The sequence below is a fragment of the Rhinopithecus bieti genome, unplaced genomic scaffold (genome assembly GCF_001698545.2).
Source record: "Rhinopithecus bieti isolate Rb0 unplaced genomic scaffold, ASM169854v2 scaffold_19652, whole genome shotgun sequence".
Taxonomy (NCBI): Eukaryota; Metazoa; Chordata; class Mammalia; order Primates; family Cercopithecidae; genus Rhinopithecus; species Rhinopithecus bieti.
This window is the reverse complement of record NW_016809913.1, coordinates 604679-632592: the sequence shown is the minus strand read 5'-3', so window position 1 is coordinate 632592 and position 27914 is coordinate 604679. Positions and strand designations below refer to the sequence as shown.

The 27914-nt window shown below is 52.4% G+C and overlaps 1 protein-coding gene across 1 annotated transcript in view; it reads left to right on the top strand.

Annotated features, from left to right (window-relative positions):
• The first annotated feature begins 775 nt into the window (after window positions 1–775).
• TMEM132E (transmembrane protein 132E) overlaps window positions 776–27914 on the top strand; it is a 57942-nt gene continuing 30803 nt past the window's right edge. Inside the window, 1 exon segment of the mRNA XM_017890962.1 lies at window positions 776–848. Within this exon segment, the coding sequence (XP_017746451.1) occupies window positions 782–848 (67 nt within the window). The 5' untranslated portion in view covers window positions 776–781.

The following is a 27914-nucleotide window of genomic DNA, read 5'->3' as shown; positions in this document are numbered from 1 at the left end:
AGCGGCTGCCTGGGCAGGAGGCGCTGACCTGGCCTGTGTGGAGCCCTGGCCCTGATCCAGACTGGTGAAAGCGCGCTGGAGCCGAGGAGGGAGGCTTGCAGAGGGGACAAATATCTGGCCGCCCGCCTCGAGCATCCGGTCTGGGCGTCGCCTAGGGTGGTGGCGACCCGCGTCGCCAGTCTCAGCACCGCACGGAAACTTTTCCTTCTCCAGATGGATTAAAGTTCCCTGGATTTCCTCTTTCTTTGAGAAAGACAGCATTCATTTGCACCTGACCTGGGATTTTTACGCTGGGCTGCTGCAGGGGCTTGGAGAAAGACAGCGGCTCTATCCATGTGGGGTTACTACCGAAACCGAGGAAACTGGGGCTTGCATTGGAAGTCTGCAACCTCGAGTGAGTTCGGATTCGAGCTGGGCCGTGGGGCCGGGAGATTCAGCACTGGGCTCTAGGTAGCCCCCGGGACGCCAGCGGCCACCGGGCTCGGGACTGCACGTGCGGCTCCCCCCGCGCCTCGCAGATCCTGCAGGGGGCACCAGCTGGGGAGGTGGAGGCTCCTCCCGCCCCGAGCTGCGCCCCCACCGGCTCCGAGGGTGTAGCCGCCAGGGCCTGGGACGCCCCCTCCCCGCAAAGTGTCCCCGAATTGCACTCTCTGGCCCCGGAGCTGCATCTGAGACAGCCGGGCGCCACGGCCGCCCTGAGTTGGATGTAACCAAGCCCAGCCTGGGACCAAGTCGTCGTCGACAGTTGCCCTCTCGGACCCCTCCCGCCCCCGCCTCCGCCATGGCCCCGGGGATGTCGGGCCGCGGCGGCGCCGCCCTGCTCTGCCTCTCAGCGCTGCTCGCCCACGGTAAGTGTCGCGGCGCGGACTCGGGGTGAGGATGCGGCAGGCGCCACTGGAGGGGGCACGGGGAAGAATGGGGAGAAGAGCACCCACACCGCCTGGACTCGCAGCCGCCACTCCGGGTTTGGCCTCTCGGGTTGCAGCTCGAGTTACCGCCAGCCCCCGAGTCCTCCGGCGAGCTCAGCTGAGGGGACCGAGCCCGGCACCAGAAAAGGGTGGGGGGAGGGCGTCGCTCCAGTCCTCTCCGGGTTATAAAGAAGGGTTCGAACCCGAGGGTCTGGGGGCGTGTTCGCCCACGGAAATCTAGAGGGATCCGATAGATCCTCCCGATCGCGTCCCGACCGCCCCCCGCCCCAGTCTCCCCTTGCGGTCAGCCAGCCTGGGGTCTGCTGGGATCCGCCGGTATTGCGTCTTTCTCCGCCCCGGGCGCGCAGGCCGGTGCGGGGCCGCGCCGCCCGGCGTCTCGCTTCCTGCGGCGGTCCTCGGGAAGGGAAGTGGACTGACTCCGGGCCGGGCAGCCGCCGCGGCTCGCACGCCCACGGTCCTGTGAGCCGCATCTAAATGGCCGGCTTAGGCGAGCCCGGAGGGCGGGGGTCTGGGCACCGGCACAGGCCGGGGCCGCGGGCGGCGCGCGAAGGGAGCAGGCTCCGCGCTCTCGCATTCTGCAATCTGTTGCGTCTGCTCCCCAGGCTCGCCCCGGGCTCCGCGGTAAAGCGGGTGGGAGAAGGAGGGACAGGGGTTGGCGCGCTTTGGCGGTGGGACAGCGGGCATACGGGTGGTGGGCAATGGGTCTTTGAACAGCCCCCAAGAGTGGGAACTCAGACCAGACGAAAGGAGGCTGCAGCGGGCCTTCCTCAAGCTGGAGACGCTCCAGGAGGCGAGGGGCGCAGACCGAGGTGGGAGGGAGACAGCTCTGAGAGGAGAATGGAGAAGCGGGGCCCTCTGCTCCCTCCCAACGTGAAACCAGCAGACGTGGGATACATTTTCTCAACCAGCAAGGTGTGGCGGGGTTGGGGGGCGAGGGTGTTTCGGTGCTCCACGCTGAGGGTTGAGTCTCAGGCAGGATGGAGGGCGCTTAGATGGAGGGGGCAGTGGGCTGTCTGCATTGGTGGAGCGCCCTCGATGTGCCGGGCTCAGCTCTTGCCCAGATCTGCCCAGTCCCTAAGAGCCTGCCCAGTCCCTAAGAGCCTGCCCAAGCTCGCCAGGAGTGTGCCCAAGATCTCTAACCAGCGGCCTCTTTCACCCCGACCAAAGCGCATTCTCAAGGTTGAAAGAATAAGAAAAGGAAGGGGCTCTTGGAATCTTAGGGTCCTGGGGCTAGGAGGGGAGAGGGGAGCAGGCGGACCTCCCTCTGTGGGTGGCTTGGTTATTCCCGGCTGAGGTGACTCCAGGGGGGTTGTTGTGTGTTCAGTTCACCAGAGACAGCTAACCTCAGTTCTTTATGGGAGGAATGGGCAGAGCAGCGTGCCAGCAGGGGGACGAGGGTGAGATAGGGGGAAGTGGGAGCATAGCGGGGAACCGGAAATCTCCAGGCTCTGTGTGCAACACTGAGAATGGGGTTGGGGGAGAGGGAGGTGGGCTGCCTGTCTGCGCGCTGGAGCTGCATGGACTGCACTTGTGACCTAGCACTGGCCGGCAGGGAGTTTCCCTGCCCAGTAGGAGGAAGCCCAGAAACCCAGGCCTGAGTCCAGGTGGCTTCTTCCCCTTTTCTTTCATCTTGCTGTCAGAATTCCCTACCCAAAGCCCAACCACGGCCTCACCTCAAACGCTGTTGATGGGCAGCTCAAACTCTGTCATTAGGGCCCCTCTGCCCACCTTCCTGATCCCTGAGACTGGAATTAAAGATCCCTTTCCCTTCCTCACCTGCCAGAATCCTGCCTGTTCCTAAGACGCAGTTCCAGGTGGGCCTTAGCGTCCTGGCTGCCTTCCTTTGGTCTTGGCCTTGGCCTCCTTTTGTCCTTAGGCACCAGTGCCCTCTCTGTGCCCCAGTAGCCCTGGATTGGTGGAGGCAGAGCCGTGGGCTTATTCCCTGTCTCTCCACACAGCCAGTGCCTAACACAGTGACAGCACACATAAGGACAGAGGGCTTGGCTGCCTGAGCAGAAAGAAGGTATTTGAGGAGGTAGGGTCAGAATCGCCCCATTGAGTAGACATTTTCCTCCTGACTATGTGGCTCCATTTCCAAGCTCCTTCCCTGAGTCCTGAACTCTCTTCTCCATCCCATGTCTCAGTCTCCCCTGTCTCAGAGAAGGGTGCCAGCAGATACTTAAAACTTCGGGGATCCCCCAGATGGGTAAGGCCAGTATGATAGAAATCCCCCCACAATAAGACCCCCTCTCCTCTGGGCCGCCCTCCTCCTCCAGGGCTGCCTGACACCCACCTAGCCACCCCTTCCCTCTGTTAAGAATAGGGTACAGGGACTTAGTCTCCCTTTGAGCTGACTCTTGGTTGGGGTTTCTGGGCTTTTCTAAAATACTGGGGGATAGAGGGACAGTTGCAGTTTTCTGTGCCTGGCAGGCAACTGAGGTCACAGGGTTCTGACCACACGGCCAGACTGAGAGCCAAGTAGCCTGGGTTTCGCTCTGACTCTGGTGCCACCAGGCAGGGTTACCTTGGGCTGCCTCCCTCACATTCCCCATTTCCACAGGCAGTATGGTCTCTGGTCTGTCTCTCCCCTTTCCAGTTTCTGCCAGGAGTCTTGGACAGAGACCATGTGTGAATGGAGCCCCACTACCTTTTCAGGGCCCAGTTCAGCCCATGAGATAGGCAGAGTGGTGTGTCTGGGCACCTCTACACTGTTCCCAGTCTCCAGGCTTCTTCCAGGGAACATCTGTGAAGACCACTTTCTTGTATCTAATCTTTGAGGAGACTCCCAGCCCCGTTGTTAAGTTCAAATAGGAGTTTGGAGGTCAGCGTGGTGGATAAATCTATTAGAGAGTTGATTATGTCAGCTCCCTACTCAGGAACCATTACTGGCTCCCCACAGCCTCTAGGATCAAGGGCACACTCATTGCCCTGGCCTCCAAAGCCCTTTATGATCTTGTCCCAATCCACATCTTCACTTCCATGATACTGGCCTCTCGCCATCCTCCATGTGCCCCATGAGGTATTGCTTTTTCTCACTTTCCTGCCTTTCTGCTTTTGCACCCACCAGCCCCTCCATCTGGATTACTCAGCCTCCAGAAATTCTTACTTAACCTTCAAAGCTGAGTTCAAATGTCACCTCCTCCAGGGAGCCTCCCTAGATTACCCCCTAGCTTCTCACCAGCAGTCCCCATGCCCCGATAGAAATAAATGAACTTTTTCCATGACTTCTTTGGTACTTCATGTGACTTTTCTAGCACTTCTTCCTCATAGGCTGCTGTGTGAGGGGTATACATGGGCATGCTTACCTGTGCAATCCTCCTGATCCCCACGTTCTTGCATTTAGGGCAGGAGCCATGTCTTCCACATGTTTGCATGGCTCTCCAGTGTTTGACACATAGCAGGTGCCCAGAAGAAATGGATGGGGCAGGAGAACAACTCTGCATTGAGGCACCCTCCCAGCATCAGTTGAAAAGGGAGCTCTGGGGTACAGGGTAGAAGAGGGGCAGGGGAGGAGACAGGCAGAGATACCACAAAGAGAGTAAAAGGATGGAGCAGGCCCATGCCGTGCGCCTTGAGTGGGCACATACAAGATCCAAGTGTCTCAGGTGACATGCTATGACATGGTCTCACAGGATACAAATGTAGTGCCCAGGGTCATTCTAAATACATTATCTCAAAACGTGTCCTCACCTCCATGATCCCCAGCCCAGCAACCTTGAGTTTCTCCTGTGGGTTGTGTCCACACACCCCACCCCATCCCTGATCGCCCAAGCCCTGAGCCCTTTTGGAGATGCAGGAGGAACACAGCAGGACAGGGTAAGCATCAGCCCTTGGGAGACCCCCTTACTGCCGGGCGTGAGGGATGATGCTTGTCTCCCCTCTCCCACACCCATCTTTCTTCTGGCCACACACAGCCATATTCACAACACAGCCTTGTTAATGTTTAAGACCAGTAGGTGGGGATGTGTTATAAACTTGGTGGCAGAAAATGAGCTTTATTGGAATCCATTCTGAGAATGGCTGGTGCTTCACTGTGGGGGATAAGGCCACTGTGGAATACCAGAGCTAAACTTGGGTGTCTCCTAGGCCCTTGCCAGGGGCCTGTCTGGAACTGATAGACCCTGGACCTGAGATTGGTAGTGAGTGCTGGTGATGCTGCAGAAACTGAAACCCTGAGAGGCACCAATTCCCACCACTGGGGTCTGGCCCGCCTACCTGGGGTAGGGGAGTGTGCATTGGGGGCAGAGTCTCACCTTGTTGCCCTGCACATAATGATGTCCACAACACTGAAAGAGGAACCGCCAAATTCAGCCTCATCTGGATGAGGACATGGACACACAGAGAAGGGACTGACCCAGGTCATTTTGCAAGTTTGTTCTGGGATCAGAACAAGCACCAGAGCCCAAATAGGGCTCCTGGCTTGGCTGTCTGCCCCAGACTTCTCAACAGATTCCACCACCTCTACTATCCCCTCTCTCGGCAGCTTCTTCCAATGATGGGCTTCTAGCCTCAAGCCAGCCTCTGGTTGCAAGCAGTCATGATAATCAATCACTAGTAGCATTCATTAATAAACCTTACCAAGTGCTATGAAAGAAATGTGAGGGGTTCCACACCTGATCCCCAGTTCTTTCAGTAGCTCAAAGTCCAGCTGGGGGGAATGAGACAAAGGTCCAAAGTCTTGAAATTCAAAGCGGTTTGAAATCACACAGTCCTCAGGATATAGGATATCTGGGTTCAAATCCTGACTTTGTCATCAGTTTGCTGTGAAGCCACACGTATTTCACCTACTTCTCTGGGTCTTGTTTTCCTGCTCTCCCAAATGAGAGGGGGCAGTTTCCTCCAAGCCCCCTTCCAACTCTTTTATTCTGTGATGGAGAAGCCCCTTCTTAACTCCCTCATCTTTCTCTGCCCAAGCCCACACCTCTCTCCCCTGATTCCTGCAGCCGATGCTAACAAGTGGATACGATTCTTCCTCCCCATTTCCTCCCCAGGGTCTTCCTTACTTCTTCCTTGCCCGTGCTCAACACAGAATTTTAATAAGAGATTAATGAACCAGTTGTGTGTGTGTGTGTTTTCAGGAACATAAATTTCTTTAAAAATTTTCCTTCTCTGTCTTTTTAAATGAAAAGAAAAGTAGGCCTTATTATCACCAATTCAGCTGGCTCCAGCAGTCCCCAAGGATTGGACAGGGTATCACAGAGAGCCAACACTCATCTAGCTACTGCACGGGGTCTCTGGGGGACAAATGGAACCTCCAAAGAAAGGGGGGACTGAGACAAGTGAGGCCATTGTTGCAACAAGTGGGGACAAGCAAGCCATTAGAGTGGTCTCAGCACCCACAGTCTGAGTCCAGGCACCATTATCTCCTTTCTGCTGTCTCAGCTAGGATACCTCACCCTTACTTCTAAAGCCCTTTCAGCTCTCCACCACCACCACTTCCCACCCACTCTCTGCCATACACACTTCCACCCCAGGCCCTGCTGGCTATCAGACAACCCAGGAAGATGAAGTGGAAAATGGAAGCAGTTACCTAGATAATTCAATGCTTGTTGCATGAATGAATGAGTGCAAGGATGAATAATTCAATGCAAAAAAAAAAAAAAAGGAAGTAGAAAAGATAATTGAAGGAAATCTCTTCTTGCCTAAATTATCTAGGACATTACTTGCCCTCAAAAGTTCTGCTTTTATCAAACTTTAATCCTTCCTGCTGCATTCTCACCCACACTTTTTTGGCCTGTGAGAATGAGCGGCTGGTTATTCTCTTCTCTTACATGGCTTTTTCTGTTCAGTTCAAACTAATGGCAGTGGGCAGGATGTGTGCCTGCTGGCAGAGTTTCTCAGATTTTCTGTTTCCCTGGGCCTGTTTTTCATGACCACAGGAGTTAGAGAATGAGGTACCCAGTGTTACCAGGATGGATAGGATGACTCTTAAAATGGTCCAGGTTCTCAGCAGTATCTCCATCCAAGAATTTCCAGAACTGAACATCAGACCCCATGGGGCCCTGGCCTTGAAAGAACAGGCAGCTAGGATACCCCACCCTTACATCTAGACCCCTCCCCAGGAATACAGCCCTGGAGCTGGCCAACCCTTAAACAGAATCAGTCACAGTCACACTGAGTGGCAAACTCTCTCTTATTCTGAAGAAGAAAAGTGGTGTGGGGGTGGGGGAGTGGGGAAATGGTTCTTGCACTTGGGGAGCATCCAGTATAACAAGGGAGGCACATTCCCATCTTCAAACAGGCCCCAATAAGATGAGGGAGGCACAGCTCAAGACCTCAGGGGTAGCGTTTGTTCCTTGCATGGTGAGGGTCTAATGGTGAGTGACTGACCACTTTGCCCAGCCCTTCCTGGTCTCTCCTTCCCCACCTCAGCCCCCAGGGTTTTGGGGGAGCCTGGCTCTGGTCCAGACGCCAGTGTATTTTTAGTGGCTTGGTACAGGTGATGCAGCGACCTTGTCATGGTGGAAGAAGGGTGTTGGTGGGAGGTAGGAGCGCAGATGCACACTCATGTGCACACCCACTCAGTCATGGCCACACACTGCTAACCTTGAACATTCTAACACTTCTCCAGTTCAGATCTATGATGACTTTGTCACAGTGGCTGCTATCTGAACGCAGCACTGTGATCCCCTTTTTAGGCAAGGCAAAGCTGAGGCTCAACAGAGTCCTGGCCACACTGGCTCTTGAAGTCAGGTTTTCTGACCCTGCCTTCAGAGGTCTTCTTATCATACCTCTCTGTCTCCTGCCAACAGAATCAGCACAGATGCAGGCAGCCAGCCATGCGAGCCAATATACCTGAGTGAGTCCTGCCTGGTGCTGTCAGGGCCCACTGACCCTCCAGTTTCCTCTGAGCCTTTATCTCCCCTTGCCCTCTATGCTTCTTTCAGTCCCTTGAATAAGTCATGCTCTTTTGCATGTCACGGTCTTTGTACATGCTGTTCCCTCTGACCAGAACACTCTTCCACTCCCTTGCCTACTCAGCTTTCAGGGCAGAGCACATCCACCACGTCTTCCTGAAAGCCCATCCCTAATTGAAGAAGAACAAGGACCCACTGCAACTCATGACAGATTTGCCGTGGTTTTAAGTCTGCATTGCCCGGCTTCCTGCTGGCTGAAAGCTCAAATGGATCTGGACCGTGTGTGATCTTTTCCCTGCCTCCGTATTCCCAGAGTCTGTCTGGGAGGGGATGTCTGAAATAAAATAGGCAGCCGATGACTTGTCAAATGAACCAGTGAACAAACCATTGTGCACATACATGCACATAGAGACATTGTCACTCAACAAGTATTCAGTTAGTGCTTACTATGTGCCAAGCACTGTTCTAGGCACTTGGTTGTAGTCAGTGCACACAACAAAAATCCCTGCACTCGTGGTGGGTATGTTTGTCAGAGGAAGGATGCACAATATACATTCTTATGTATATTGGGGGTGGAGAAGGCAGACAGTAAATAATAAATACATTGAATAAGTGAATTATATATGTTCAAAGGCAACAAGTGGTTTTTATTGTTGTTTTGTTGTTGTTTTTCTGAGACAGAATCTCACTCTGTCACCCAGGCTGGAGTACAGTGGCGCCATCTCGGCTCACTACAGCCACTGCCTCCTGGGTTCAAGTGATTCACCTGCCTTAGCCTCCCGAGTAGCTGAGACTGCAGGCATGCACCACCACACCTGGCTAATTTTTGTATTTTTAGTAGAGACGGGGTTTCACCATGTTGGCCAGGCTGGTCTCGAACTCCTGACCTCTGGTGATCCACCCACCTTGGCCTCCCAAAGTGCTTGGATTACAGGCAAGTGCGATTTTTTTTTTAAAAGACAGGGAAACGGGATAAGGAGAACTGGAAATTCTGAGGTGGGTGTGTGTGTCAGGGGAGGGATGCCCAGCATTGATACCAATGATCATTTGATAGTACGTCCTTCAGCAAAGACATTAAGGTGAGAGAGAAACTAAGTGAATATCTGAGAGCCTTTGGGGTGGAGGGACCAGCCAGGTTAAGAGCTCTAGGGGGAGTGGGCTTGACCATTCAAAGAACAGCAAGGAGGTCAGTGGGGTAGAGCACCTGGATGGACCAGGAGGGAGGGGATGATGGGGCTGGGGGCGCCCTTATAGGAACAGTGACTGGCAGGCTGAGGGAAATAGGGAGCTGTCATGATGGAGGCCACATGCCGGCTGTTCTTATCTGCCCAGGGCATTTGGGATCCTAAGCAACCTTCAATTTATTTCGCAGGTTTGGATTTTCTTCCTAATTACCTACCTTTACAAAAAAGCAGTTCAGGGGCAGGGATTACATGCACTTGTTTGGCCTGTCTGATCTTACACCACTGATTTGGGGAGTGTGACAGTGGCAGGTGTGGAGGTCCTTGTGTTCAGGGACTGCAAAGTCAACTTCTTCTGAGTCCCTGAGCACCCTGCAATGGCCCTGGGTTACTTGTTGCTCTGACCTCACTGCCTGTTGCCAGTCTATGTTTGCAAATGCCTTAATTGGTGGTCCCTCCACCCACCACTGGAGCCCTGCCACCTCATGACCGCTGTGGCCCACGACTCCTAGCCAAGGAGGTGACCTGCCCCAGGATGACCACATTGTCCCCTGCCCTGTCCCTCCTGGGGAGAGGCTGGCTTATGGGGTCTTTGTCCAAAAACAAGTAACTATTGAATTGGAATAGGAAAAATGGCCATTTTCTCAGCTGCCAACACATCAGAGAAATGATCTCAATTTTCTGTGGCTGTATTCGGCAGGAGAAAAACTGCCATCAGTCAGCCCCATGCATGAGAGGTCTGAAATGCTGTGGGAGGTTGTGGGGCGAGAGGCAAGGGGACTGGCATGGTGCAGACGACTGGGCTCCCTCCTGGGGCATTGCCAGCCCTCCTGCTTGGGAAGTTCGCCCCCACCTCCAGCCACCACTGGCCACACACCTGTGTCTGACAGTTATTGCACTATCTAGTTATTTCAATGGTCACCCGTTATGAGCCACACCCTGTGCTGGACACCAGGAATCGTCCCCCCCGGAGCTGGCTGTGGACTCTGTTCTCTCAGCTTGGTCCCGACACTCATAGCTTTCCTCCTCCACTTTCAACCTTTCCCTATACTCAGCTCTGAAACCAACCTGTCTGCTGTCCTCACTTCCACATCTGCACAGATTGTAATAAAATGCAGAGTCATAGAGATGTTGCAAAGGATACAGAGCATTGCAGAGGAAGAGGGAGAAATCTCATAACTGTTAGAGGGACCCGGGGAGGCTTCATGGAAGAAGTGCCACTTTAGGAGCCCTTGATTAAGTTCAAGAATTCTGCTTCTGAAGACTAATCAGTCGGCATCTACTGTTTGTCTGATACCGTTGGTAAGATAAAAACACAAGGCAAAAATGGTCACTGGCCAGCTAGCACTCAGAGTGTTGGTGGGAGAGAGCCAAGCTGCCTGTGAAGAAATAGCAAGATATGGTGATGAGTTCATGGTATGTAATTGGTAACTGTTTACCTGGGTGATCTTTAAAGACCCCTCGGAACTTTGGCCCAATGTTCCATGGAGTGCTGGGGAGCTGTAGAGTGTTATGGAGTGAGGGAGTGACATCATCAAAGCAAGGTTCTCAATAATTACTTGGTCAGGGAACAATGGGCAGATTGGAGCAATGCTGAAGGAAGTGTTGGCAGCATCTGATCTGGGAGTGGGGGTCTTGGGATGGGAAATTAGCACTAGAAGTCATCCGAGGCGCCACCACATGGCAAAGAGCCCATCATTAGAACCAGAGTGATGCATCTGAGTGTGAGTGCTGACTCTGCCGCTTACCAGCAGCCTGACTTAGGTGTCTACTCCTTGGTTTCCACCTCTGTAAGACTGGATGACAGATTGAAGGTGAGGAGCCCGCAGCACGAAGGCTGAGTACTTGGAAGTGTCTTCATTATTTTAGCAGCCAAGGCCTGGAGAGCAGAAGGGACATGCCTGTGACTTCACAGCTGGTTCTGACTACTTGGGTTACAAGGAGCATCTTTATGGTCCAGTCAGGAGTTCTGAAGAATATGACCAAGTAAGAGAACCTAGAGAGAGATGGGATCTCCCACACTATTTTTTTTTTTTTTTTTTTTTTTTTTTTGGAAGTCAAGGTCTTGCTCTGTCAACCAGGCTGGAGTGTAGTAGTATGATCACAGCTGGCTGCAGACTCAACTTCCTGGGCTCAAGCAATCCTCCCACCTCCACATTCCCAAGCAGTTGGGACTACAGGCACATGCCATCATACCTGGCTAATTTTTAATTTTTTTCTTTCCCTGGGGTCTTGCCATCATTGCCCAGTCTGGCCTCGAATTCCTAGCCTCAAGTGATACTCTGGCCTTGGCCTCCCAAAGTGTTGGGAGTATAGGCATGAGCCACCACATCCAGGCTTCCTCACTATTTTTAATGGAGAGGAAGCCTCCCTCCTCATTCCTCACTCAACGGTCAGCCAGCAGCTAAAGGAGCAGATCCACACAGGCATCACTCTCAGCATTTGGGCCCCAGGAAGGCCTTAGGAACCAGTTATGTCAGAGAATCGTGGTGGGTCTTCAAGTCACACAAATGTAGGTTGAAATGGTGTGGGCTGCCTGCCCTGCTGCGGTGTAGCTGAGTGACCCAGGAGCACTGACTGACATCTCCCTGAGGCTCTCCTCCCCCATCTGCAAACTGGGAGTAATACCCTCTCTCAGGCTGGGCTGCCACATGAATGAGATCCCGTGGTGTGTTTGGAACTATCCAGAACAAACGCTACGTGCCTGCTGGAGGGGCTCGGTAAACTGGGGTCTTTCCATCCTTTCTTGCCTAGAGCCAGGCCTTACTGCTGGGAAGCATATTTAAGACAGCACCAGAGACTTCCTGGAGAGCTGTGTTCTGGTGGTGGGGTTTTTTTGTTTTGTTTGGGATCTTTTTTTTTTTAACCCTTGATGCCTCTTAGCAACATGCTGCTTGTCTTAAAAACAGCAGTGACCAGCTGCTGGCCCCCTCCCTTCCTCCCTCCCGACTTTCCTTCCCAGGAAAGCAGTCACAGGCATCGTCCCATGTTCCCAGTGCTTCTGTAGCCCAGCCGGGGTGGAGGAGGCATTCCTGGGTCCAGCAGCCGGCCCCCATCACAATATCAAAGTTAAACCCAGCTGGCAAGGCCACTGCTTCCTGAAATTTGCATCCTCCCCATAGTGGCCCCTAAGGTGGGTATAAAGTCTGTCTACACACTGCCAGGACAGCACTGCCATTGCCAGATAGCAGGTCTAGGGTTATAGGGAGTTTCTGGCAAGGAATACAGGCCTCCCTAATCTGCAGCCTAAAGGTGTGTGGGGAGAGATACAGGCTTGAACCCTGAAGATCCTGGAGCAGAAGCCTCCTCGTCCACTCCTAGCAGGATGGCCAGGTGACCACAGGCAAATTACTCTTTAGTTTCAGTTTCTTTATGTGCAAACAATAAGAAGAAAAACCTACCCATCTTGCAGGGTTGTTGAGGATGGGGCCACTGCAGTTATGCCCTGTCAGTGCTCGCTTAGTAAATGGTTGCCATAATCATTATTTCATAATGGTATCATTGGCATCAAGGAACCCTTAGGCGTCACCTCAGACAAACCTGATCCACCCAGAGTGTCCCCCACCTCCCCACATTCCCACCTCTGGTGTTGCTCTTTCCACTGCTGTTCTCTCAGCCAACTGCATACCCTGTGACAAACCCTTCCTCTCAGTGGAATTTTGTTTTCTTGTCTTTGAAATAGAGGTTGCTGAGCAGCATCGGCACTGTCCAATAGAAATACAACACCAGCCACATGTCTCACTTAATCTTGTCTAGTTATCACATGAGAAAAAGCTAAAAGAAGCAGGTGGAATTAATTTTAATAGTATGTTTTAACCAATATGCCCAAACAATTGTCATTTCAACATGTAATCAGGACCAGGCGTGGTGGCTTATGTCTGTAATCCTAGCACTTTGGGAAACTGAGGCCAGAGGGTCCCTTGAGACCAGGAGTTTGAGATCACCCTGAGCAACAAAATAAAACCCCATCTCTACATTTTTTTAAAAAAACAAACATTATATTAAAACGATCAAAAATAAAAACGTAATCTGTATAAAAGATTATGAATCAGATATTTTGTTCTTGTCTCTTGTATTACATCTTCAAAATCCCTTGTGCATTCTGCCCTTGCCGGCAGCACATCTTCATGCCAATTAGCCACATTTCAGTTACTCCACAGCCACATGTGGTGAGTGGCCACCCAACAGGACAGTACAGGGCTGTATGCTTTCCACGGGCTTATCCATACCCAGTTCTCCTACTGGAGGTATTTTCAGGGCCCCGGAGTCAGTGCTCTGGGACTGATGAACTGAGCCCACTTACCTCCTGCTGTCCTTGGAAATCCCCTGCCTAGCTCAGTGCCTGCTCAGCCCTTCCTCAGCTCTGGCATGATTTGTGCTGGCGATGATGACTCCCATCCATTCAGAGGCAGCAGCTCCCAGGGCCGGGGTAGGCAGCTCCCAGCTGCCTCCCAAGGCCACCTTCCCTTCCCCTCTGCCAGGAGATCCTGTAAACTACAAGTCAAATCATCACCCTTCTGCTCAGAATCACCTCACTGAGAGTGACAGCCAAAGTCCTCACAGCAGCTCACACCGCCAGCATGATCTGTCCCTTTTCCCGACACTACCTCTCTGACCCAGTCTTCCCCTTCACCTGCTCAGCTCCGGTCACGCTGGCTTCTTTTCTGGCCCTGACATGCCAGGCACAGAGCCTCAAGGACGATTCCCCACTCTTACCTCCTACCTCTTCCAGGTCCCTCCCTGGTCACCCTGTATCTAAAGCAGCCCTGTTCACTTTCACTCTGTCCCCTGACCCTGCTCTGTTTCCCTTTACCTGACATATGACATGGTTATGTGTCCCATAAACCCCTGAGAGCAGAGGCCATCTCTGTTTTGTTCAGTGCTGTATCCCCAACTGCTGAGGTCTGGCACAGAAGAGATGCTCAATAATGATCTGTGGGATGAATGAATGAACCTGGGAGCCTCCTCCTTCCCACCCGCTCACTCTTTCAAACCAAGGAGTCACTAGGAAGACAGATTGGGTGGCATGATTGGCAGTAACCAGAGAGAAAATATATTCCTTCATTCACTCATTAACACATTCATCTGCCATATCCCAGCTGTGTGGTCTTGGAAATATTGCTTAAATTCTCTGTGGCTCCATTTCCACATTTATAAAATGGGATAATAAGAGTGCCTTTCTCATAGAGTTGCTGTAATGAATAAATGAGTTAATGCATGTAAAGTGCTTGGAGCAGCGCCTGGCTTGTAGGAAGTGCTCAAATAGACACTCGCTATTGTTTCATTCAGCACGTGTTTTTTTGTTTGTTTCTTTGTTTGTTTTGTATTTTAGAGACAGGGTCTTGCTCTGGCATGATTATAGCTCACTACAGCCTCGAACTCTTGGGCTCAAGCGATCCTTCTGCCTCAGCCTCCCGCGTAGTAGCTGGGACTACAGTTGCATGCCACCATGCCCAGCTAATTGGTTTCTTGGAGTTTTATTTTTGGAGATGGAATTCTAATGATGTTATCCAAGCTGGTCTCGAGCTTCTGGCTTCAAGTGGTCTGCTCGCCTCAGTTTCCCAAAATGCTGGGGTTACAGGTGTAAGCATGTTTTTGAACACCTACTGCACACCAAGCACTGTGGCAAACACCAGGTAGGCAGAGACGAAGATACAGTGGCTGGCTGATATGAGACAAGGATGCAAATAATTTCAGTGCAGTGTGATTGATGCTAGGGTGCGGGAAGAGCAGGGACTGGCCTACCCGGACTTTGGAGAGGGCCAGGTGTGGCTTCCTGTCATTCTGTAGAAACCACTGCCAAAATCTATGTGAACTGGTGAGTTGAGCTCCAGCAGCACCATGGCATAACATTTCATCCAGGGCTTTTCCCATTCAGTCACTGCAGTGTGCTGAACAGAGCACAGCCTAGGAATTAGGGAACCTCAGCTCTGACAGCAACCTGATGGGAGTCACTTTTCTTCCCCAAACTTCAGTCTTCTCACCTGTAAGGTGGTCTATAATGAACAGTGCCCACCTCTTAGATCATGAGAATTCAATGAGCTGATGGATGTAAAGTACCAGCATGTGCCTGGACGCTCAATAAACAGGAGAGATACTCTGATTATCCTCATTATTGGTACCAGCCAATGGGAAGACCTCCTTATAGGGTGCCCTGCATACAGCTAGCGCTAGATCTGTGTGTGTGGACCTACACTGAGAGCCTGTGTGTACTCTGAATTTCTCTCTGGACTGTGGCACAGAGGGCTGCACAATGAGGTGTGATCCTTAAAGTCAAAGAAACATGGGATGGGGGCTGGCAGGGAGATTCGGGCCCTTCTCACCTGGAACCATTTCTGTTTTAAAGATGGGAAAACCAAAGTCCAGAGAGGGGAGAGTTACAAAGCCAGGGTTAAGACCCATGTGCCTGACTCCCAGGCCAGTGGGCTTCTTCTTGTGTCTTCTTTGGTTTCACATGAGGGTATTGACAGGGGCAGCAAGGCCAACAATTGCTGAAGGAAGTTGGTTGGTCACAGCTGTGGGTACCCTCACCTCTGGCTTCCCTAGGGACTGTATCTGGGGAGGCGCCCCAGCAGGCCTGGTGTTTACATTGAGTAACCAGATTCCATCTCCAATAATCACATCACAAACAGCATGAAATGTGAACTATGGGGAAGGCTTTGCTAAATGTGCGACTGGTTTTCTTATTTTTCCCTCAATTCCCCTCCCTAGGATCCCAACCCCTCTCTCCCTCTCATGTCTCTCTGTCACACACACACACACACACACACACACACACACACACACACACACGACCTGCATTGCCCAGGCAACCGGTGCAGGCCTTTGATTCCAGCCCAGTGAAGGCCATCTTTAGAAGAGAGATTTCCCCTGTCTGGGGTGTGGGCAAGGGGAATTGGTATTTGAAGATCAGGTTCTTGCTCCTTGAAGTTCACCACTGTTCCCCACCATGACCAAGGAATGTGGAGCCGTTGGCAGTTTAAAAATGGCTAAACATCTTATACCATGTAAGCCTCATCCATGAAATTGGCAATCATGATTCCCATTATATGGATGAGGAAACTGAGGCTTAGAGTATGGAAGGGACCACCAGGTCACAGAGACAGAATTAGCAGAGCAGGACTCTAGCTCAGGAGACAGTCCTCTACTCCCCCTGGGCCTGAATCCTCCAGGCCTCAAGACCATTCCTCCAGCCCCTGGTGTCATAGAGGATGTGTCACACCCATTCAGCTTAGTCCCAGTGTCATCAAATTTACCCGTGCAGGTGCCCCAGTCACAAAAAAGGGACACTGAGGCATGGAATGGCTGACTCATTCCTGGCAGTTGCTTTTCTCCTCACGTGTCTCAGCTCTTGGTCCATAATTTGCTTCCTTTCTCTTGGTCCCTGGCTATTCCCAAGGGGTCTCCCAGCCCTGATGTGTGGGACAGAACTCTGCAGCTCCTTCTCAGAATCCAGATTCTCCTCCACATCTCTGCAAAGTCGATCAGCATAAAACCATCCCTGGGCTTTGCCTTTAAAAGTCTTCATCTTTTCTCTTCTCCCTAAATGGCCCCTAAATGATTTCTGTAAATTGCTCTAAGTAGCTCAAAAAAAAAAAAAAAAAAAAAAAAAAGGAAAGAAATAATAATAACTCAGCGACTGACTGCCTGACCGGAATGTCGATGGCTCTCCTCCTGCCTGGCTGCACCTCCCAGCTCCTTCCCACTGAGCATCCAGACACTCAGCCCCTCTGCTCCAAAGCTAGGAAGGGGGAGCTATGCCTCAGCCTGAGCCCTGCCTCCTCCCTCAGGCAGGAGGCTGCCCAAATCAGAGCTGCAGCCACCATATCAGACAGGGAGCTCCTCAGGACAGCAGTATCCTCCCCTTCCCTTCCCCTACCACCACCAGACTGGGGACTCTTCCAGGGGAGACCTGCACCTCCCTCATCAGTCTGGGGACTCCTCCAACTACCTCCTTCTCAGACTAGGGGCTTCCCCAGGAGAGGCTGTGCCTGCCGTGTCAGACAGGGGATTCCCTCGGGGCAGGGCTCCAGAGGCACTCAGAAGCCCCTCTGAGTCTAACTTTCTGCATCTAGCTCCTTTATAGAGCCTCATTTTTTTTACCCCAGGTTAGAAATCTAGGTCCTGATTCCTAGGAAAACAGATCCTAGGATCTTTTTCATTGATTCAGTCAACTATTCATTGATTCATTCCATTCTACAAAGGTTTCCTGAACACCTACTGTGTGCCAGACACTGACTGGATATGTGTCCTTCTGCAGATATGGTTCCTTTGAGGAGATCCTGTGGCCAGATACCCCAGGCATGGTTCTTCCTGGGGTAGGGCATCCAGCCCGAGGCAGGCACTGTGGTAGCCGCCCCTGTGGAGGTGAACCCAGCCTTTTTTCAGTGTGGGCCAGGGAGCAGAGCCCAGAGGTAGGAGGTCCCTACCAGTTCTGGCCTGGCCCTCCAGGCCAGGTGCCTCCCATGAGCCTCTGGCCTGGCCCACCTTTCCATCCGTAATCTCCACTCACGCTCTCCTCCACACTTCCTGCCCATGCAGCTCTGCCATCTCCTGGCCACTGGGGGCTCAGATCCTGCCCAGAGACCTCAGTCCTAGCAGCTCAGCCCCTAAAGTGATGGTGTGGACTTGAGCAAGTCCCTTCCCTTCCACTGGGTCTCAGTTTCCCTGTCTGAGACGTGACAGAATTGGACTAAATCAGTGATTTTCTAAAACGTTTCTAGCCAGTAAAGTATCTATGTGATAGATAATCCATTACAATATATAATATACATTACATATAATACATGAATTATATATAATGCATATATGATACCTGTGAAAGCAGAACTACTGGTTGAAGGGAGAGTGGAGGTACCTCCCTAAGGTCTCATCTGTCCCACCTTCCCCTGTCACCCCATGGAAGGCCTTGAGACACCCCCCAGAGAGACCCGCTGGCAAGTGGTTGGTGAACTTGATCCCTTCCTAATGCCACTTCCACTGTGCCATGGTGAGAGGGCTCTGGGTGGTGTTATTGAGCCCATCTGGTGATGGGACAGTGAGGGAGACATGGCACAGTGAGGGAGACAGTCCCGTCAGAGAGTCCCATCACCTGTCTGCCCCCTGAATCCCTGGGGCCCCACTCTGCTTTCTAGCGGGCGTGTAGCCCAGGAGAAAGATTGGCTCTTGCTGGGTATCCAGCACCCTCTAGGACTGGAATGAGTCCAGCCCCTCATTAGAAATGCAGGCCCCAGGGAAGCTTAGCAGGCAGAGGCGGGACCTCCCCAGGACAGCCCTGCCCGCCCCTAACAGAAGGCAGGATTGTTCCAGATGAGATAAAGCCCCTTTGTCATCCTCCCTGCACTCCCTTCGATGTGCAGAAGGTGGAAGGAGGAGAACAAACATAGACACAGCCCTCTGCTTCCTCTCTGATGTAATTGGAACCCAATTAAGTGAATAATTGTTACAAATGTTGAAATTACCTTCCACCAACTTGGAGATGTGAGCCTGCTCTCAGCAGGAGCCTTTGAGACCCAGGCTGGGACCTGGCCCTGGCCTAGCAGTTTTGGTTTCCCTTGGATGGGGAGGTGTTGAACTACAGCACTCTTGATTGTCCTGCCAGAAGAGATGCTGGGCGATCCAGTCCAGCCCCTGGCTGCTGCAGACCCTGGCCCCCAGCCTCAGATATTCATTCAGCTAACCTTTATTTACACTTCCAGAGCTCACAGACACTTGCACATAGGAGCTGACCTGAGTCCAGGCGCATGAAAATAAGTAGCATGGTCGAGGCATAGACAGGAGTCCCAAGGAGAAACAGAGAGGTAGGGCCCCAACTGGAACACTGCAAACCTTAGGCAAAACCTTGCAAGATGGGTGGGAGTGAAGTTCCTGGTTCTGTCCAGAGTGGGTGTCTTCAGAAGAAACTGAGGTGGGGGTTCTCCACAGCAAGAGGGTGTTTGGAGAATCAGAGCATGGAAGAAGAATGACTCAGATTAGGATGCATTCTAGAAACCTGCATAAGGAACACTCCACCATGGGGCGCCCGCTAATGCTGGTCAACCCCCACTGTCTAGCCGTAAGCGCAGTTGCACCATCATGGGGCGCATCCAGTCCTCACCTTCAGGGCTGGTTTATCTGATGGTGGCCTTTGTATTGGGGCTTCTAGAGTATACCAACCTCATTGAAGACACTTGCAAAGTGAATGGCTGATGCCACTGCTTCTGCCAGCGGTGGGTGGAGAGGAGAGTAGGAGGACAGGGCAGGTATGAATTTGGTAATGAATTTGGTGGATTCAGATGCAGGGAAAGGCAACACTTTTGTGAAAACTAGAACTCAGGTAGTGCTTCTCAATCTCGGCTGCACATTCAAGAATTTTATTTTTTATTTTATTTTTTATATTTTAATGTTTTTTATGCCAGTATCTGGGTCCTAGCCCTAGAGATTCTGAAGTCACTAATCTGGGCACAGCCAGGGATCCCAGGTCTTCTAGTGGGAAATCAAGACTGAGCCTCACTGTCAGAGCAAGGCTTCCCAAGTGTGGTGGAGCGAGTGGGGAGGGGGCCAGAATCACCTTCTCAGCACCCACACCAGACCTTCTGAATTAGGATAGCTGGGAGGGGCTCAGGGAACTGCATTTTATAAGGCCCCCCGGCATTGTGACAGGCCTAGAGGAGATCTCCTGATGCTGGGGGCCCTGGTCGGGAGGGGAGCTTGGAGGCCCTGCGGCCAGAGGATAGGACCCCAGGAAGGAAGAAGAACATAGAAAAAGTGTGGAGGAGAGGCATGTCTTATTTTAAAATGATTTGTAAGGGAAACTATTCACTTCCTGTCTTCTTTTCTTCCTCTCGCTCACTTACTCCCCTGTTCCAGGACCCAGAATCCAAGACAATGCTCTTAGAACCACTCTTTAGTCTCATTAGACACATAGTAGATGCTCAATAAATATTGACTGAAGGAATTATGGGTAAACTCTGGTGGGCTAACCCGGAAACGTAGCTACTGATAACTGCTACTACTACTGAACTACTACTGATAATATTGTCCCTGTGTGGGGAAGTATTGAAATGTGTTTCCGAGCTCTAATAGCTAATTTCCAATGAACTTTTGATAAGCAACCCATTTGTTAAGTTTGAGTGTATATGAGTGTGTGTGTGTGTGCGTGTGGCAGGGTAGGTGAGAGAGAGTTCTGCTCTCAATGAACCCAGCAGGGGATCCACTCTTGGGAGTCTGCCCTGAGGTTTGCCATGGGGCACCCAGATTGATATTCCCAGTGGGGCATTTATGGAGATGGCAAAGTAGAACAAGGTCGGGGTAGGAGGGCCTGAGTGACTGCTGAGGAAAGAAGCAGCCAGGAGAAGCCAAAGAAAGCTGATGGGTCTAGGGCAGGAGGGCCAGCAGTTGGAGTGCGGCCCTGGCACAGCTGGGGGTCCAGGATGGAGCTGTGAAGTACCCAGAGCCGCAGGATGCCTTGCCATGGCCTTGCTGAAGTGTGTGAGAGCAATCCCAGCAGGTCAAAGGCTCCAAGCAGGAAAGTGATGGATGCAGCTGCAGAGGCGGAGCTGTGAGACAGAGGCCATGAGGTCATGGAACCAGGAGGTCACTGGCAGCCTGGAGCCCCTAGGCCCTCGCCAGCTCACGGCAGACGCTCTCTCTCCATGTTTGCTGTGGGAGAGAAGAAGGGCTGGTCTCCACTGGGGAGCAAACAGAATCCAGGAGGCCATTGGGCTGGACAAACGGCCTTCCTACCTTCTCACAGGGTGAAATGTGAGCAGCAACAGCCAACAGGGATCCTAGGGGGTGCAGTTTTCAAGAGGATTTCAGGAAATCTCAGTTTGATTCTTGCCACGTCCCCAACACCCCCTATGCCAGCATTAGTAAGGAAATAGGTAAAAAGCTGGAAGAGAGAGAAGCAGAGCGAGTCCGGAGGCCTGGGAAGAGCCTACCGTTCTGTGAGCCTCTGGAAAGCCCAGGAGGCAGACAGCACCTCCTGGAGGTACTACAGTCAGTCTTTCCCAGTGAATCCCTCCCTCTCCCTGGGGCAGCCATTGATCTCAGAGTGAGGGTCTTAGAGGAGATCCCCCAGTCCCTGACTGCCCTGTCCCAGGCTGGGTTGTCTCTGCTGAAGCCTGGCTGTCAGCTCTTCAGGCAACTCCGGCCTCTGGTTGGAGGCTGTCTTTGTCCCCAGAGTCCCCGCCCTACTCCTTACTGATGGAGGACTCCAGAGAGGGGGCCATTCAAAAGGGAGATGACCCTGATGGCCTTGTGGGAGGGGGCTGTCCCTGACCACACAGGGTGACAGTGATTAAATGCACTAGCAGCTGGGCCATCAGGGCCCTCCCTGCTGCTAATTTGGGTCAATTAAGCCAATTTGTCTTTGTTGACTTGAAGTCTCTTCTCTGTAATGGCTCCAGCTCCTCTGGGGCTTCAGAAGGAAGAGAAGAGGGAAGAAGCAGTCCCCTGGCTACATGACTGCCTCTCCCTTCCCCACCTCAAAACCCCAGGCCCAAGTACCTTCCTCAACCTTGTGACCCCTCTCACTGTCCTACCCAAGGGCCTCCACAGCTGTCATCCCTGCAGATGCCTCAAGGTTAATCTCACTCCACAGATGAGCAACTAGGGCTTCTCTAGAGAGGGTGCTACTCCAAGTTAGTGGGAGATGGGGGAGCCCAGCATTTGGACTCACAGTCCCATGCTCCTCTCCAGTCTCCACAAGGCACTGGGTTCGTGGTCTGGCCCCTTGGGAGTCCTGCTACCACGGCCCCCTGAGGGGTTCCAAGGAACACCATTTGAAAACCAGTTCCTCAGCCCATTAGGCTCCATCTGGCACCCCAAAAATGGGGGAGGCAGGGACCAAAAAATGGTTTCTCCGGAGAGAGACAGCTGCCTGTGGGTGGCCTCCCAGTCTAGGAGAGGACAGAGTCTGAAGCGAACAATTGTGCTGCCTTGAGGCTGGCTCTCATGTCCCACTGCCCCCAGGGCTGACCCAGCCCGCAAAAGAGATTGAGGTATTGGGAACAGGTCACAGATGAGGCTGACACAAGGCTCCATCCATTCTGAGGCCCCGTCACTTCTCTGGGCCTCAGTTTACCCATCTCTGGCATCACAGGGGCTGAAGAGGAAGGCTGCAGTAGGCCCCTGCAGCTCTCGCATTTGGAGAGTTGGCCTGACAGGGGCCAAGGTGGAGGAGGTGGCTTTTCTCCCTTCTAGCCTAGGAGACGGAGTGCTTCCTCTCTGTCTCCACTCTTGACAGGTGAGAGCAAGTGGGACATGTTGTCACACTGGAGACTGGCAAGGACAGGAAAACCCAGAGCTTCAGCATCCCCTTCAGGAGACTGCAGCTCAGATTTCATTCCCCATGGAGCCAATCTGGCCGAGGGAGGGCTTCGCCCAGGGCAGTGGGGTCAAAAGGGAAGGAACTGTGGTTTCTGGGGAAGAGAACCCAGGAGCTGTACACAGCAGGATTAGTGTCCACTAAGGACAGAATCAGCTGAGTTTCCCTTTCAAACTCCACGAGATGGCTTCCTTAACCCATCTGTGGCAAGGATCATTGGCGCCAAGGGCAGAAGCTGGGGAAGCAGATCCATGTGGGATGAAAGTAAGTGGACTGTCATTGTAAAGAGAGATGCCAGTCGCCTCTCCCAGATCTTCCTGGAGGTGCTGGTGACAAACACCAGAGCCAGCTACGTGGGGCTGGGAGGTGGCATTGCCTCCCTGGGAGGCACAGAAACTGTGTCATCCCAGCCTAGGCCTGTCTTACACAAGAAGGGGGTCATCTCCTGGTGTTAAGTCACTTGCATTAACTCCTCTTCGTGGCTGCATCTAGGCTGGCAGAAAGTGGGATGGGCAGGGGTCAAGTTGCGAGATAGTGATGCATGGAGGAGACTCTGACCTCCTAGCCGTCTTCCCGGGGGGTTAAGCCAGTGTCTGTATCAGATGTGTGTAAACTCAGAGTCCTCCACTACAATGTTAGGGCCTCTAGGGCAGGAGCCTGGAGGGTAACAGACTCACAGACCCTCAGACCCCTAGAAGGAACCTGAGGGAGGGGCTGGCTCAACCCCCTCTTGTTATTACTGGTGGGGAAACTGAGGCCAGATGGGGCTTTCCCCAGCTAGCACACTGTGCAGATGTGCTCCACTGAGACTAGAGTATGACTCCCAGGCTCAGCTGAGCACTGTTTTCCTGGTCATACTTTAGAAACCTCCATGCCATGGCAGGGACTGCAGGAAGAGGGGCTATGTGCCATGCCTGCTCCTGCACAGGGATCCAGCAGACAAAGGACACAGAGGTGTCAGGCAGCGATGCTGAGTGGACCTGAGTCTGGACCCTGGAGGGCACCCTCAGAGGCTATTCCTTCCCTGTGGCAGGGTCCTCCTCTGGCCAGGTCTTCCCCCTGGGTGTTCGTGTCCTCCCTTCCCTGAGCCCTGCTTTCTCAGCCTCATGGTGGCTCCTCTGCAGTGCCTGCCACCCTCAGTGATATGCCCTTGTGGGCCTCCATCCCTGGCCATCTCAGCCATACTCACTGTCTGAGCTCCAGCTGACCACTCATCCACCGTCTCCTGTGGCTATTCCACAAGTTCCTCACTGTGGGTATCAGCCCCCTCCACTGCCAGGCCTGGTCCCTTCTTTCATCCCCCTCCCTCACTCAATGGAGCCACCCTCCCTCCACCCAGAAACCAAAGCCAGACAACTGCACCCTTTCTTCTTCTCTCTCCTGCCCTGGAACCCCCTGGACTGTGCTGCTTTGGAGTAACAGCAACAGTAAACCTCTTCCTGAGTGCTGGGCATTGTTCTAAGGTCTTTATTTAATCCTCACAACAGTATTTGTACTGTCTTCACTTCACAGGCTCAGAGAGGGCAGTAACATGTCCAAGGTCACACAGCACTGGTAACAGTGGGGCTGGGACGAAGTGGAGGCAGAGTCTGAGCTCTTCAGAATGGCTTCTTAGGAAAGGTTCAGTCCTTCTTTGCTGCTACTGCCTGTTGGGGCCTCCACATCTCTCCCCTGGACCATGACAGCTGCATTCTGAGTGCTCTCCCTAGTGTTAGTCTCCCCAGCGCACCATCCGCCAAGAGAGCCCTTTCCAAAATGAAAATCTGACCATGACACCAGCATCCATCCACATTTGATAGCTTCCATCTCCCATTGCCTGTGTGAAGGATGAGATCCTCCCAGCTCCTCATGGCAGCATCCAAGACCCCTGTGACCTGACTTTGCCTATTTTCCTGTGTCATCACCTGCAGCTCATCCTTCCCCTCCAAACATATGCACACCCTCTGCCCCCTCCCCCGACTCAGAGGACCATCAGTGCCTGAGCTCACTGAGCCCCTCATCCTCTGCCAGCCCCTTGCTCTGCCTGGCTAACTCCTGCCACTTTCCCAGCTAAGGATCTGCAGGCTTCCAGCTCTGTACCCGGAGCATCTCCACTAGCCGCTTGTGGGTCTCTCCCACTCAGAGACCAACTTTAACCTCTCTGTGCCCTTCCTGGCACACAGTAAGTCCTTGAGGGACTGAAGAAAGGGAAAGAATGCATTTTGAGGAAGATGAAGTCCAAAGTCTAATGAGAATGATTTATTATTAATAGCAACAGCTAACGTTTATTTCTGAGCACTTCTGTGCCAGGCACTTGCATTTCCTGCTCACGGCAGCCCCATGAGCTGGATGTTACTGTTGTCAGCACTTTAAAGGACAGGCGGCTGAGGCTCAGCAAGGTTAAGCAACTTTCTCAAGGTCACACAGCTGGAAAGAGGCAGGACTGGGATTCAAAGCTGGGTTTATCTGAGACCAAAACTTAAGCTGGAGACCTTTGCTTTTTGTAACCCACCTGCTGAAGCTGGCCAGAATAACTGGGTGGGGCCTGTGGATTCGTAGCCCGCACTGAGAGGGATGTGCCTGTCCTCCACTTCCGAAAGAGCTGCCTGTATTTGCTTATGTAATCGGCCATGAAGTCCTAAGTGAGTGGATTCAGGTCCCTTGTCACCAACTGTTGCACGGGCTGTTGGGGCCCTCAGAGCATGAACCGTGTAATGAGTGAGGCTCAGCCCAGCTTCGGAACCATGTGGTGCTTCAAAGCTGGGCCCAGGAAAGGTATTTCCTTTTGGAATAAAGGGGTCAGGCGTACTCAGCACCCATCTCTGTGGGTGGCGTCAGCCAGGAGGGGTGGCCCCTTCCAGGCTAGCTTCTGTGGAAGACCTTCCCTCGCTATCCAGAACAGGCCCCACTGAGCCAGCCTCCCCCAAGTATCCGCAGCATCACAGCATCCTGACCCCACCCTGCTGTCCCGCTTGGGCTGAACACAGACAGGGAACAGCCCTGTGGCTCTCCTAAGCGATAGCCTTGCCTGCAGACAGGGGAAGGGCTGAGGTTTTCCTTCAAAGCCTCCACCATCAGCACCAGGATTCCAAGCATCTAGGAAAGAAGATTTATTTGCTATCACTACAATAATGCCACATAACAAACCACCCCCAAATCCCCTGGCCTGAAACAGTGAGCATTTATTTCTCCTGAGTCGAACAGATGTCTGGGGTTTGGCTGCTTTAGGCTGGGTTTGGCCGGCTGGACTCCCAGCTGCTGATTTGGTCTTGGTCTGTTCATGCTTCTCTCCTCCTCTTTAGAACCGACACTACTTGAGGTATATTCTTCTCGTGGCGAAAAGGCCCAGTTGTGCGAGCACGTTTCCAACCTCTACATCCATCCCATTTGCTAAAATCTCACCCACTAAAGCAAGTCACATGACTGAGCCTCAATTCAGGAGGTGGAGAAGTAGATTCCACCCACCACAGGGCCATGGCAAGAGTGTGGCTATGTCATACTATTCCAGAGCAATGTGAAGAATTGAGACCGGGTTGGGCGCAGTGGCTCACGCCTGTAATCCTAGCATTTTGGGAGGCTGAGGCGCGTGGATCACCTGAGGTCAGGAGTTCTAGACCAGCCTGGTCAACATGGTGAAACCCCGTCTCTACTAAAAATACAAAAAATTAGCTGGGCATGGTGGTGAGCGCCTGTAATCCCAGCTACTCGAGAGGCTGAGGCAGGAGAATCACTTGAACCTGGGAGGCAGAGGTTGCAGTGAGCCGAGATCGCACCATGGCACTCCAGCCTTGGCAACAAGAGCGAAACTCCATCTCAAAAAATAAATAAATAAAAATAAAAAAAATAAAAGATTGAGACTGATATTCAGTCTACCACACAGGAAGAGAGTAGTCCAGAAGTCAGAACTGGAAAGGGCCTGAGAAGTCACAAGCATAGAAACTGAGGCCCAGGGAGGGGAAGAGACTTATCCAAACCACAAAGCAAGAGCTGGGCAGAACCAGGAGAAGCACACATGCTCCGAGTTCCAGATTTGTTCTGCCCCACAGCTCTACCTCTCCTTCGCCCTCACGGACTTCTGGGAAGCCCAGTCCCTGGACGAGGGGTGCTTAGGGAGACATGAGCCCAGTCTCATTCTCAGACCATGATTCTTATGTAGGTCCCCTGGCAAGTTGGAGAAGCTGGGCCACCTGGGGCTGGGGCGGTGCTGTGCCAATCCTGAACCCAGAACCTCCATTAATGAGCAGAGAGACATGGCTGTTTCAGTTTTCCCAGCTCCGACCCTGTGTGCCCTGCCTGGTTGCACTTCCTCTGCCCATAAAACAGTACAGAGGCCCTCCTCTCCCCACTCACTGGCTCTCTCTTTCCTCCTTTCCTGGCCTCCTTCCGTTCCTCCTCCGCCTTCCACACAGCAGGCAGCAACTCTGAAGAATGGCAGCCTCCCAGAATCTCACAGCTGGAAAATCATCCAGGCCAATCAGCTGCTGTACGGCATCCCTGATGGGAATCAATCAGCTTCAGGTGGCTGGGATCCTTCCTGGAACAGGGAGCTCAGTACGCTACAAGGCAGCTCCTTCCGTTACTGGACAGCTCTGACCCTGAGAAATTACTAACCTATTTTTAGTTCCAAGACAGCCTTCCCCAAATTTTTCTTTACTGATCTTAGCTCCAACAATATTTAAGGAGAACTTACTATGTAAAAGCTGTGGACCAGGGATACAGAGATAGGGCCACTGTGCACCTCCTCAAGGGGTCCAGAGACCACAGGGGAGACAGACATGGCAACATGGTGCGAGGTGACATGTGCTCAGGCAGAGAAGGACCGGAGAACCAGGGTTGATTTGGGGAGGACCCCTATTCTTCCTGCAGCAACAAACAAATCTCTTCCCACAGGAAAATCCCGCTCCTCTTTTCACAACATTTCAGACACCAAATGTGCAGGATTTTATTCCTCACACCAAGCAATTCTCCAGTTCTCTGTGGGCACGAAATGGGTGTCCACAATTCAGTTTTCGATATTAACTGCCTGGAGTTAGCACAGACTCCACAGGTTAAAGGCTCAGTCCCACAAGACCACCGCCCATTTCAGATGCCAGTTGCAAGTATTGAGTGCCCAGGTACCACACTTCTGTCTGACTCAGCTACGTTGGGGATTCCCAGGACCCCTTCCTCAAGTTCAATAATTTACTACTCTGGCTCAAAGAACTCAGGAAAACCTTTTTTTAAAAAAAAAAAAAAACTATTTACCGGTTTATTATAAAGGATACAATGAACCATCAAATGAAGAGATACATAGGGTGAGGTCTGAAAAGGTCCGGAGTGCAGGAGCTTCTGTCCCCCTGAAGCTGGGGTGTACCACCTTACCAGCAGATGGATATATTGTTCACCAACCTGGGAGACCTCCAAACCCCGTAGTTTAGGTAGGATTTCAATGAAGGTTCCATTATGTAGGCGTGATTGATTCAATCACTGGCCATTGTTGATTGGCTCAGTCTCCAGCCCCTGTCCCCTCCTTGGAGGTCAGGGAGTGGGGCTGAAGGTTTCAACCTTCTAATCACAAGCTGGTTTCCCTGGCAACCAGCTACAGCCTCCTGGAGTCACCCCATTAGCATAAACTCAGGTTTGGTTGAAAGGGGCTTATCACGAATAACAAAAGATGCTG